Here is a 12,917-nt window from a genome sequence, read left to right as displayed (position 1 = left end):
CTTGGAGAAACTTGCCACAGTGTGAGCAATTTCACCTGCAACAAAGACCAAGAAAAGAAACCAGAAACTTAGACAAAGTTACAGATAACCACCTTAATAGTCCAGCAGAAAGTATGTGTGTGTGTGGGAGGGTGGAGTATACATGCTCATGTGTGTGCTCACATATGTGCTTATAGAAGCCACAGGTAAACAATGGGCATCTTCTTTTGTCACTCTCCATTTTACTTTTTGAGACAAGGTCTCTTACTAACCTGGAGCTTACCAGTGTGGCTAGGCTGGCTGGACAGCAAGTTCCAGGGACCCTCCTGCTCCACAGTCCTTGCCCAGCTATTATATAGGTGCTTGTGTGTGTTCGGCAGGCATTTTAGTGACAATCATTCCCAGCTCCTAACCGGGTGTTTTTTTCTTTCATTTTAATTAACTAATTAATTAATTAATTAATTTTAGGCTAGGAATCAAGTGGAGGAAGATGAAAGGCTTAAGCAATGGCCCAGTCGGACATGCAGAGGTGCCAAGACATAGTCAAGACTCCACAATGACCAAAACATGTTAGTCTCAAGAGATGCACAGCAAAATTACTTCTGCAAGAACAAAGGTACCACCTTGCCCTCCCAAAGGTGAGTTTCAACAACAGGGAACATGCAAAGGAAACACTCATTTTTCTGAGGGAGCACCAGAAACCCAGAGCCAGAGACTGGCCAGACAAACAGCCTCCCTTGTAAGGACCTAAAAAGGAGACCGGCTTAGTCAAATACATGAAGTGCCTGCCACATGTTGTCAAGGCAACAAGGCTCTCACAATGGGAGCTTCTCCCCAACCTAATTGTCAGGCCCTCGCCTGCCTCAAAGTACTTTTGTTATAAGATGTTTTTGATTCCCCTAAAATTAAAAATTTCATTAAAAAGTGTATCTGCTACCCTGTAGGACTTGCTATTTCTATTCAATGTTTAGTCACATATGTAAATAAGGTGACTGGCTCTTGAAACAATAATGACTTTTCATTCTGTAATCATAACCATGGTATCTGAAAGTGAACTCAGGCGGGAGGGATGCAGGGCCTGTGTGTCTGGGATGAAGACGACACTGTTCCTGAATTGTAATGAATGCCCAAGGGTGGGGAAGGAGAGGTTGCAACAAGTGAGCCCGAGGCATGAGGAAATCCCAGCACAGCCCTGGAGATGCGAAATATTCCCATGATGCTAAAGCATGTGAGCTGCTCTTGAGCTTGACTCCCATCCCTCCCTCCCTCCCTCCCTCCCTCCCTCCCTCCCTCCTTCCTTTCCCTTCCTCTGTCAGTGTGTGTGTATATGTGGAGGTATACACACGTGTAAATTCATATGAGGCCAGAAGAAAACACTACCATCCTCTATCATGCCCCGCCTATTCCTTTGAAACAAGGTTTCTCTTTGAACCTGGAACTCATTTTACCTGGAATCCAGCAAGCCAAAATGATCTTGCTTTCTCCACCTGACTCTAAGTTGGGGTTACAGGTGTGTGTGGCTCGTTATATGAGTGCTGGGATCTGAACTCTAGACCTCATGATTATGCAGCAAGCAGGTAAAACCTGCTGAGTCTCTATCCAGCCCCTGGGTTCTTTATGGATGAAATTACACCATGATGAGACAGCAAGAGAAACAGAAACGAAAATACTTGTGTTGACAAAGGGGATGCCACAAAGCCCTCAGTACCAGATGGGTTTCATCCAGGCTGTAAGGTATAGATGGCACTCGTAATAGCCGCTTACTCTTATGCAAGATGTAAAGTCATCAGTGCTGTCCTCAGTAAACGCCCAGCCGTATTCAGACTACAAGGCATTGATGACCCAGCACAAACACAGGCTAAGCGCCGTGCAGCAGCTGTGCTGCTCTGGCCGCACACACAGGTGGCCTCTCCCACAGCCCTGCGGTTCACCGCACTGAACATCTTTCTTTCTTAGCCACATGCCCCGGGAGAAGAGCATGAGATCACTTTCTGTTTTCCAATAAAAGCCTTTCATTGCCCCTAAAAGACACCCCAAAGTGTATTTATAGTTCAGGATCTTGTTTCTGGAGCCGGGTAACTTAGGTCTTACTCACCATCCTGCTGCACTGTCCCTTTTCACACACAAAGATACCATCCAAAAACTTTCTGATATCGTCTTTTTTAACTGTTGTAGCTTGCTAAATCAGGCCGCTGAATTTGAAACAAGCTCAATATCATTTCCTTCAAGGATTATTAATTCATGCTTCTGGGCTTCAGAGGCAGGAAAAGCAACACCTGTGCTTATCCAAACCCTACAGACATATTTTTCACCCAAAAAAAATTCAGATCTCAACCGATGACCAATTCTCCTGAATATCGGCTGCGGTGCCTATTTTAATATAGAGTGACCCGGCCGCCAGGCTCTCACAGCATCCCTCAGTCCCTACTGTTACAGGGCCCTCCTGGATGGCATACTCTTACCCTACTCTAAACTTCTGCAGTCCGGTGGCTGGGCTGCCCACCTCCCGGCTGCCCTTCCAACTCAGTCATTTTTCTGCTTCAGTCCCATTTTTCTCTTTGGGTCTACCCTTTATAGTCTCTTGGCCCAGGCCATTCCTCTTGGTCAGTGACACCTTCTCCTTCCCCCTTCTCCTCACACGGCGCAGCTCAGTACAGCCATGTTCCCTCTGTACTCTCCCAGATGTCTCTGCCTCTGGCTGTGCTCTCACTCATGTCTATAACTAACTTTCTTCTCTACCATATCTAGAAGTCATATTTTTTATTTCTTTTTTATTAATTTTCTTCAATTATTTTACATACCAACCACAGTTTTCCCTCCCTCCTCTCTTCCTGCCCCCCCCCCACCTCCCATCTACCCCCCCTCATCCACTCTTCCTCTGTTCAGAAAGGGGAAGGCTTCCCATGGGAACCAACAAAGCATGGTATATCACACCGAGGCAGGACCAAGCTCCTCCCTGTGCATCAAGGCTGGGTGAGGCATCCCAGCATGGGGAACAGGTTCCAAAAAGCCAGCTCATGCACCAGGGACAGGCCCTGATCCCACAGCGAGAGGCCCCACAAAAGACCAAGCCACACAGCTGTCAACCAAATGCAGAAGGCTTAGGTCAGTCCCATGCAGGCTCCCTAGCTGTTGGTCAAGAGTTTATGAGCTCACACTAGCTCAGGTCAATTGTCTCTGTGGGTTTCCCCATCATGATCTTGACTGCCCCTCCCTGCTCAGACAATCTCTCCTCCCTCTCGTTGACTGGACTCCTGGAGCTCAGCCCAGTGCTTGGCAGATCTCTGCATCTGCTTCTATCAGTTACTGGATGAAGGCTCTCTGATGACAATTAGGGGGGTCACCAACTTGATTACAGGAGAAAGCCAATTTAGGCACCCTCTCCACTATTGCTAGGAGTCTTAGCTGGGGTCATCCTTGTGGATTCCTGGGAGTTTCCCTGGCATCAGGTTTCTACCTAACCCCATAATATCTCCTTCTGTCAAGATATCTCTTTCACTGCTCTCCCCCTCCATTGATCCCCAACTCGATCAATCTGATCCCTCATCCCATCCTCCTACCCCCTCTCCCCCTCTGTCCCTAGTTTACCCAGGAGATCTCATCTATTTCCCCTTCCCAGGGAAATCCATGCATTCCTCTTAGGGTCTTCCTTGTTACCTAGTTTTTCTGGGGCTGTGGACTGTAGCCTGGGTATCTTTTGCTTTACATGTAGTATCCACTTATGAGTGAGTACATACCATGTTTGTCTTCTGGTTCTGGGTTACCTCACTCAGACATTTTTTCTTTTTTTTCATTCAGGGGCCATGTCCTCAATCTCTTCCTGTTCCTTTTTGCCATCCATTCCTGCCTGTGCACTAAACAGCTCTGCACTTGGCATGCTCCTGCCATGATGTGCTAATTCCTCTCCACAGACTCAATCAATCGTGGATCCTCCCAGGCTGTGAGCCAGGAATCTTTTTCTCTTTGTGGGTTGATTATCTCAGATATTTATTACAGTAATGGGAAGCAGGCTAACATAAACACAGTCTACACCTTTTCAGAAAGTCTACCAATTATCCCAGAAAGCAAGTGCTCCCCAAATAAAAGCTCTCTCTCTCCCATTCTCTCACCCCTCCTTCCCTCCTTTCTCCTCTCCCACTCTCACCGCTCCTTTTCCTCTCTCCTCTCCCCTCTCCCGTTAGTGGACGCTGAGCTAGTTGCAATCAGCTTTCAGCTTCCTCTCAGCATGGCGCACACTGCCCTGGGAATAACATCTGAAGGGTGAATGAGGCACGGGAGACGCCATCCTGAGACGACACTTCACAATCACCGTGGCTCAACAGAAACGCATTAATTCTAGGAATGTACATGTTTCACGGTCCAGAGAATTCATCTTTTTCTATAACTGTGATCAGAACATAGCGCAAGAGCTGGGGCGTCCTACAGAACTTCTCAGCCAGGGAGAGTCAGGAAGGCTGCATCTCTTCTGTCTGAAGGACAAGCTAGCATGGGTGAGCATCTTACTTGTCAAATATTTGATTACTTGTCACTTAGCCATCTGCTGGTTTTTATTATAAGACTTTGGGACTATGGCTTGCAAAGAGCACAATTAAATAAACTAGCCCTCTGCCTTCCATTTTGTACCTTCTCCCCTCAGGTTGGGTCTCTCCAATCACACGATCCCATCTCCATCAGAAAGAAAGAAAAGAGCAGAAAACTCAGTCCAGGAAAGATGCTGAAACAAGCAAGGGGAGCGGGACATTCTAAACTGTGAAAGACATTGCAGGAAGCAAAGTGAATTTTCATTAAATATCCATTTGTATTCCAGAAAACTGTTGAACATATATGGTCTACGATGAACATAACAGCAAGGAGAACGGGGCATTCTAAACTGTGAAAGACATTGCAGGAAGCAAAGTGAATTTTCATTAAATATCCATTTGTATTCCAGAAAACTGTTGAACATATATGGTCTACGATGAACATAACAGCAAGGAGAACGGGGCATTCTAAACTGTGAAAGACATTGCAGGAAGCAAAGTGAATTTTCATTAAATATCCATTTGTATTCCAGAAAACTGTTGAACATATATGGTCTACGATGAACATAACAGCAAAAATAATGAAAAGAAAAGGCACCTAGCCAAGAAAAGGCACTTCTTTTCTTGACAAGAAAAATGGGGCTAGATGAGGTAAGGAAAAAACAGAAAATATAAACACACAAAAAAAATTTAGTACCAATACTAAAAACAAGTTTTTCCAGAAAGTAGAAGAAAACAAGATGGAAAGAATGGTAACCAGGACAGAGGGCTGAGTGGGCACTGAGCCTGTAGACAGTCAGTCGGTGCTCTTGAGAAAGCTCCTGGGTGAGGCCACAGTGAGAAGCCCCACAAAGCAAGAGGAGTCACATCCTAAACAACAGGCAGAACTAAAATCAAAGAATCCACACTGACTAGATGCTGATGACAGTGTCAAGTTCCAGAGAGAAAAAGAGATTCCAAGAAAACTCTCGGCTTCCTGTCTGCCACGAGGGAACAGCTCTGCTTCAGCGCAATGCTCTACCTCACCATGGCCCAGAAACTTGAAACCTTCCTACCAAACAGAGAGCCACGATACCTCACTACCACCACCCCTACAATTCCAGTAAGCATCAAATGGGCTTGTAAAGAGTACAGGCAGAGATGGCTCTGGTTGGCTTTGGACTTTCCCGTCAGACAGACAACGGAGCAGCTGCTAGTGGTTACACAAATCTGCAAGTGACTAAACAGCATAACACTGCAGATGAGGGAGGGGATCTGAGTAAGAGCCGAGCTCTAGCTAACAGTGCCACACTGGTGTCAATTTCCAGATTGTGATCTTATATTATTTAAAACCTCTGTGCTGCCCTGCCAACTTCCTAGGGATGTCCTAAAAGCTTTGGTACTTTTGTTGTTGACGATGGATGGTGCAGTAGTTTGTGTAAGAATGGCCCCAATGGGCTCATATATTTGAATGCTATTCAAAAGGATTAAGAAGTATGGACTTATTGGAGTAGGTGTGGCCTTGGAGAAAGTGTGCCACTGGGGCTTTGGGGTTTAAAATACTCGTCAGGCTCCATGTCTCTCTCTTCCTGCTGCCTGCAGATCTGGATGCAGAACTCTCAAGCTCCCTGTCCAGCACCGTGTCTGCCTGCATGCTGCCATGCTTCCTGCCACGATGACAATGAACTAACCATCTGAAACTGTAAGATGCCCCAATTAAATGTTTTCCTTTGTAAGAGTTGCTGTGGTCATGGTGTCTCTTCACAGCAACAGAACACTAAGACAGACAAATAGAAGAATACCAGAGTTTATATGTGAACTCATACATAAATGTATCAGAATCATGTTTGTTTATGAAAACATTATGTGATGTCACAGGAATCCTAAAACAAAAGAAAACATTTTTAAAAAACAAATTTAAATGGGCAGTTGTACTCTAAAGGATCTACTGACTATTTTAGTGTCTTGGTTGTAAAACAGAATTCCTACAAGATTACAGAGGGCAATGTTTGGCCTTTATTGGTCAACCCAGAAAGGATAGTCTGTTCCACCTTGGGCATACAATTTTAGGAAGGAGAGACATGTAGCTCCCTACTGCTGCAACAATATCCTCATTTTCAAGTCCCTCACACTCACCCCTGTAAAGGGTCACAGTCAGAATTTCCTTTGGCAGATGCCCCCCCAATTTCCCACGGAAGAGAGGCTGCCCCTTGCTGTCAGTCTGTCTGTTGAAGGTCAAAGTCTGGTCTCTTTCTACTTTCCATCTCCTTATGCTGCCTCAGAAATCTAATACTGATGATATTCAACATCATTAAATTTAAATAACTGTCATAAATGGGATTGTGAAACTGAAAGCAAATATTCCAAGATATAAAACAGACAACAGCAAAACTATTAGGTCCAAAGTGGCCTCAAAATGGCAGTGCAGGGCTGGAGAGATGGCTCAGAGGTTAAGAGCACTGGTTGCTCTTCTCCAGAGGTTCTGAGTTCAATTCCCAGCAACCACATGGTGGCTCACAACCATCTATAATGAGATCTGGTGCCCCTTTCTCACATAAAGTTGTATATGCAGATAGAGTACTCATATACATAAAGTAAATAAATGAATCTTTTTAAAAAATGGCAGTGCAGATGACAATATCCTAAACAGAAGAACTTTGGCTGGGTAAACAGAGGTCTAAATACTGTCCTCCTTCCCCCAGGAGCCTCCTTCAAACCACAGTCACCTCCCTTAATCTACCCCAAAGGTCAGCAAGGGCAAGGGCAATCCTAACCCCTGTATCCACTCAAAGACCTCACCTTGCAAGCTGCCCATAGAAAATCCAATTGCTTTTTCTGTCATTCTTCAACTCTCTCTGCTCCCTACCACACAGGTACCCCACACAGGCACCCGAGAGCCTCGGTAGTTTTTAGCCCTAATAGACCTTTCTCTCTAACCACAGAGCAGTCTAGGTCAGTGGTTTCACTGCCCTCACTTGGAAAAACTAAAATATCTGAAAACAGGATTATAATGAAAGTAAAAAATGTAAACAGGCTGTTTTATATTTTTAATGTTGACACCTAGCATGTGTTGCTAAATCCAAGCAAACAAAAAACTTTACAGTTGTGTTTTCAAAGAATATAATCTAAAATTGATATAGCCAAATCCAGGGGAGGGGGGGACAAAATGCCAAATGTAAAAAAAAAATATGGAAAAAATACTTAAAATTATGGCTTTAAAAAAAATATTGTTTCGCCCCCCGTCCCCCGTCCCCCATGTAGCACGCACATGGTGCCCGAGTACCACTCCTCAACGCCTGAGGTGAAGATGTCACACCCATCCCTGACAGCCAAGCCCTCCAGCCCCAAGAACCCGCGGGTCTTCTTTGATGTGGACATTGGCGGGGAGTGAGTTGGCAGAATTGTTTTAGAATTGTTTGCAGATATTGTTCCCAAAACTGCAGAAAATGTTCGTGCATTGTGTACGGGAGAAAAAGGCACTGGACCCACAACTGGGAAACCTCTCCATTTTAAAGGGCGTCCTTTTCACCGAATTATTAAGAAGTTTATGGTTCAGGGTGGAGACTTCTCAAATAAGAATGGGACAGGTGGAGAAAGTATTTATGGAGAAAAATCTGAAGATGAAAATTTTCACTATAAGCATGATCGGGAGGGTTTGCCGACCATGGCAAATGCCGGCCCCAATACAAACGGTTCTCAGTTCTTTATCACAACAGTTCCAACCCCTCATTTGGATGGAAACATGTGGTATTTGGTCAAGTAATTAAAGGACTAGGTGTAGCAAGGATGCTTGAAAATGTCGAAGTGAATGGTGAAAAACCTGCCAAACTGTGTGTTATTGCAGAATGTGGAGAATTGAAAGAAGGGGATGGCTGGAGAATATTCCCCAAAGACGGCTCTGGTGACAGTCATCCAGATTTCCCTGAGGATGCTGATATAGATTTAGAAGATGTAGATAAAATTTTATTAATAACTGAAGACTTAAAAAACATTGGAAATACTTTTTTCAAATCTCAGAACTGGGAAATGGCTATTTAAAAATATGCAAAGGTTTTAAGATATGTGGATAATTAAAAGGCTGTTATTGAGAAAGCAGATACATCTAGACTACAACCTATAGCCTTAAGCTGTGTACTGAATATTGGTGCTTGTAAATTGAAGATGTCAAATTGGCAAGGAGCAATTGACATTTGTTTGGAGGCTCTTGAAATGGACCCATCAAATACCAAAGCACTATACCGCAAAGCGCAAGGATGGCAAGGATTAAAATAATATGACCAAGCACTGGCTGATCTTAAGAAGGCACAGGAGATGGCCCCAGGAGATAAAGCTACCCAGGCAGAATTGCTTAAAATCAAGCAAATGATAAAGGCACAAAAAGATAAAGAGAAGGTGGTGTATGCGAAAATGTTTGCTTAAAGAGAATTGAGTTCTGCTTAAATCTTACACGTTGGTTATAAAAAGGGTAATGTAAGTTACTATCTGCATATGATCCCTGATGTGTTTCCCTTGATTCATCATCACTGTTTACATGGCACAGGTTTCTTCTTAATAAAGTGTTATGACATTCAATATATATATATATATATATTGCTTCTATCTTATGTGTATGAAGTGCTTTGCATGCATGTATGTAAGCACACCACACAAATGGAGTGCCTTCAGAGAGGATCATGACCCCTGGTTGTGAGGGGTCAGGTGGATGCTAGGAACACACCCTGATTCTTTGCAAGAGTCTCCCACAACTGTTGTAAAAGTTGAATTTGAAGAGCTGGAGAGATGACTCGGCAGTCAAAAGCATTTTCTGCTCTTCCAGAGGACCTGGGGTTGATCCAGAGGACCTGGGCTTGATTTCCTGCACTCACACAGAGCCCACAACCATTTGTAACTCCAATTTCATGGAATCTGACACCCTCTTCTGGCCTCCTAGACAACAGGCAAGTGCATAGTGCACAGACACACATACAGGCAAAACACCCACACATTTTTTTTTTAATTCTAATTAGAAAATACGTATGGGCGGGAATTGTAACTCAATGGTGGAATGCTTGCCTAACATCATAAAGTTCTGGGTTATACACACACACACACACACACACACACACACACACACACACACACACACACACGGGTGGGGGGTGAGGGGGAAGAGGAAGGGAAGGGGAGGGAAGAGGAAGGGGGAGATAATGTGTGAGAGAGAGATAGAGAGACAGACAGACAGACAGAGACAAATACAGAGAATAAGTTATGAAAATCAATACTAATAACCTTTCACTTCTCTGGGACTAAAAGTTTACCACCATACCCAGCAACCTCACAACTTTCTAGCCATTGTAGTGGATGTTATTACCATGACAAAGGGCCAATAGTCTCTCAAGGAAACCACAAATGTCACCCCTGAGGGCTCTCTGTGATGGTCTGCCTTTTACTTTCTACCAACCAGGCAACAAAAACAGGAACAGGAAAGGGAAACCAAAATCAAAGGAGCTGAGGCCTCCTTAACCAGTGCCTTTGTCTTTTCCCAGAGAACTCACTTCATGGCAATCATTCATGAGGCTGCTAGGGAGGGAGGGGACTGAATTTGCATTTATCCCCAAGCTTCCTGTAGAGTGAGTGGGGTGCTAAGAGGGATGGATCATGGCATGGATGGGGCTTTTCACAGAAGGACAAACCCGCAGCTTTTACCCAACTTTTACTCCTCCTATGCCTGGGCCTCTAAAGGTCTTTTTCACAGCTGGCATGACCCTCAGGTAGTCTTCTGTGAGCCCTCCTGAGTCTGGGATTTCCCACTGGCTTCGTTGTGTAACTTTTTGATAGAGTTACAGACCAAAGACTGCACATTGCAGAAGCACTGTGGGTTGTGTGTGCATCAGTTCTGAACATAGAACAAAATATAACTAGATGGCCAGCTAATCACCCAGAGGACCAGCAGGTTAATATTTAATCACTTTTATGTGGATTCCAATAATCCTTTTAAACCGTTCCTATGAGCCAGAAATCCTTGTTCAAAGCCTTTGCCACACACTTATGAAGTCAAATAAGTTAACTCTCTTAGCTTAATCCCACAATTACTTGTTCACTAGCAAAATATCCACTCAGGATCTGTTATGTCTGTGGAGTGCTAAGCCTTCCCTCTGGTGACCTGTCAGCTCCCCTCCTCCCAACATGGGAGGACCAGCCCCATGCAATCAGGCCTTTCCCTGAGCAGAGCCCCCAGGAAGAAGGGCTGACTCACCCTGTCCCAGCTGAAGCACAGGCCGAGGCGGTCAAGCTGTTTCCTCATATATTTAATATTGCTGTAAAACAAAGCAAAACAAGTTTGACATTGAGAAAGGGTCAGGACCAGAGTTGAACTACATTTTAAGGATGTTTTAGAAAACTTAAAAAAGTCTAGCTCAGTCAGGGAAGCCTTACCTGTTGCTTTGCCCTGGCAGAAAAACCATAAAGACGATCCCTAAGAATCAGTAAAACATCAATATGCAAGCAAACATCCATGATCTGGACACTAGATGTCTCTTTGGTCTTGGCCCCGGAAGGAAGCTCCGTCCCCTGGCCACTCTGACAAGCAACCTCTTGAATGTGTGATCCTGGCCTCTCCATTTGTCTATGTTCCACACAGAGTTAAGTCAAGCAAGCAAGTTTTAAAGAGATCAAACAAACAAACAAATAAAAACATTTATGTCCAGACTGGTTTGGCCCTCAGTGGAAGAAGCTCTTGCCTGGCATGTGTAATGACTGGATTCAATCCCCAGAACTGTGTGTGAATGTTACATCTCCACACACACACACACACACACACACACACACACACACACACACACACACACACACACTCATGCACACACGTGCAGGCATGCATGCATGTACACACACGCAGGCACGCATGCATGTATACAGACATATGTAGGCATGCATTTACACACACACATTCAGGCACGCATGCATGTACACACATGCACACATGTGCAGGCACGCACGGACACGAGAGCACACGCCCACCTCTTAATGTACAAATTTAAAAGAAACTACACAGTGTTCTATCAGTCACAACCTAAAACTGCCCCAAAATTGGATAATAGAGCACTAATCAACTTAGTTCTTGTTGCTGGGAATCAATTTATGCCACGTTTGATCTACTTTATTAGAGTTGTCATTTTGTCCTTTTCTTCTTTTTTTAATCACTTCTATTAATCTAGAATTAATTGTATGATGGAGAGAACACAGTGATTTTCCTGCTGTGCAGCCTTGGATAGAAAAAGAAAAGGTGTGGGGGGTAAGGATAGTGTGTGTGTGTGTGTGTGTGTGTGTGTGTGTGTGTGTGTGTGTGTGTGTGTGTGTGTGTAGGTAGTGGGGGGAGGGTAGTGTGAGGGGGAGATAGTATGTGGGGGTAGTATGTGTGTGGAGGATTGTGTGTGTGGGCTGGTGTGGGGAGGTAGTATGTGTGTGGAGGGAAGAAGGAGAGGTAAGAGTAGTGGGTTCATAAGCACAAGGGCCTGAATTCAAATCCCCACAATCCATATAAAAAAGCCAAGCACGGCTTGCGTGCTGTAACCCTTGCATTGGGGCAGACAGAGCCAAGCAGGTCTTGAGAGCTTACTGACCAGCCAGACTAGCCAAAATATTACACTTCCAGCTCAGTGAGAGACCCTGTTTCAGGACGGTGAAACCATGCAGGAAGACACTAGACATCTGCTTTGGGTTCCCAATGGACATGTTCAGCTGGGCACATATATGGGGTCCCATATCTATACATTCACGTGTATTTATATTACACAGAGAAAGGGGGGTGAGGAGGGGAGGGGAGAGGAGAGAAGAGGCAGTGGGAGTTCCAGAGACAGGCCCTGGGGCTGTCTTCTGCATCTGAAGGGTGAGATGATGAAGGTCCCAGGAGAGTCTGGTACAAGGTGTGCAGTACTTTACCAGCAGAGAGAGGGCTGGGAAGCCTGAGCCATGGGGTGTTAAGAGAAAGCCACACTAAGTTGTTTCTTGCTCATAAATGATGAAAACAAGAATTAAATTATCAGAGAAAATCAGAATGTAGTGTTTAGATATGGTTCAAACTGAGGTCTAGAAGCCAAAAGCCTGCTGAAACTGAACACATGCACTTTGTAGTCTCCGTAAAGGTAAATGCTCCAGGAAAGAAGGGTTTGGTGAATGACAAGCATCCAACCACCTGTGACTAAGCAGACACCAGCCTTCTTTGATGTCTCAGGGCACTGAGCACTGTAAGGCAAACATCAGGAGCTGCAGGATGGCTCAACGGGTAAAGGTGCTTGCCTCCAAGCCTAATGGCCCGAGTTTGATCCCCACAACCCACATGATGGAAGAAGAGGGCTTCTTTCCATAAACTGTCCCATGACCTCCATTCACCTATGCACCATGACACATGCACCTCCCCCATAGCTATCTAACTGACTAACTGACTAATTAACTAACACA

The 12,917-nt window shown here is 44.7% G+C and overlaps 1 protein-coding gene and 1 pseudogene across 3 annotated transcripts in view; one reads left to right on the top strand and one right to left on the bottom strand.

Annotated features, from left to right (window-relative positions):
- Lars2 (leucyl-tRNA synthetase 2, mitochondrial) overlaps window positions 1-12,917 on the bottom strand; it is a 140,791-nt gene that overhangs the window by 54,508 nt on the left and 73,366 nt on the right. For all 3 annotated transcript variants that reach the window (XM_040739722.1, XM_040739721.1, XM_040739723.1), the window contains one exon: window positions 10,714-10,774. In XM_040739722.1, coding sequence (XP_040595656.1) covers window positions 10,714-10,774 — 61 coding nt within the window. The remainder of the gene's footprint in view (window positions 1-10,713; window positions 10,775-12,917) is intronic.
- On the top strand, window positions 7,750-8,874 carry LOC101836316 (annotated as a pseudogene).

This window comes from Mesocricetus auratus, unplaced genomic scaffold (assembly GCF_017639785.1).
Source record: "Mesocricetus auratus isolate SY011 unplaced genomic scaffold, BCM_Maur_2.0 Super-Scaffold_100691, whole genome shotgun sequence".
In the NCBI taxonomy this organism is placed as follows: Eukaryota; Metazoa; Chordata; class Mammalia; order Rodentia; family Cricetidae; genus Mesocricetus; species Mesocricetus auratus.
The sequence above is the reverse complement of the archived record's forward strand: the minus strand, read 5'-3'. Positions and strand labels throughout refer to the sequence as shown.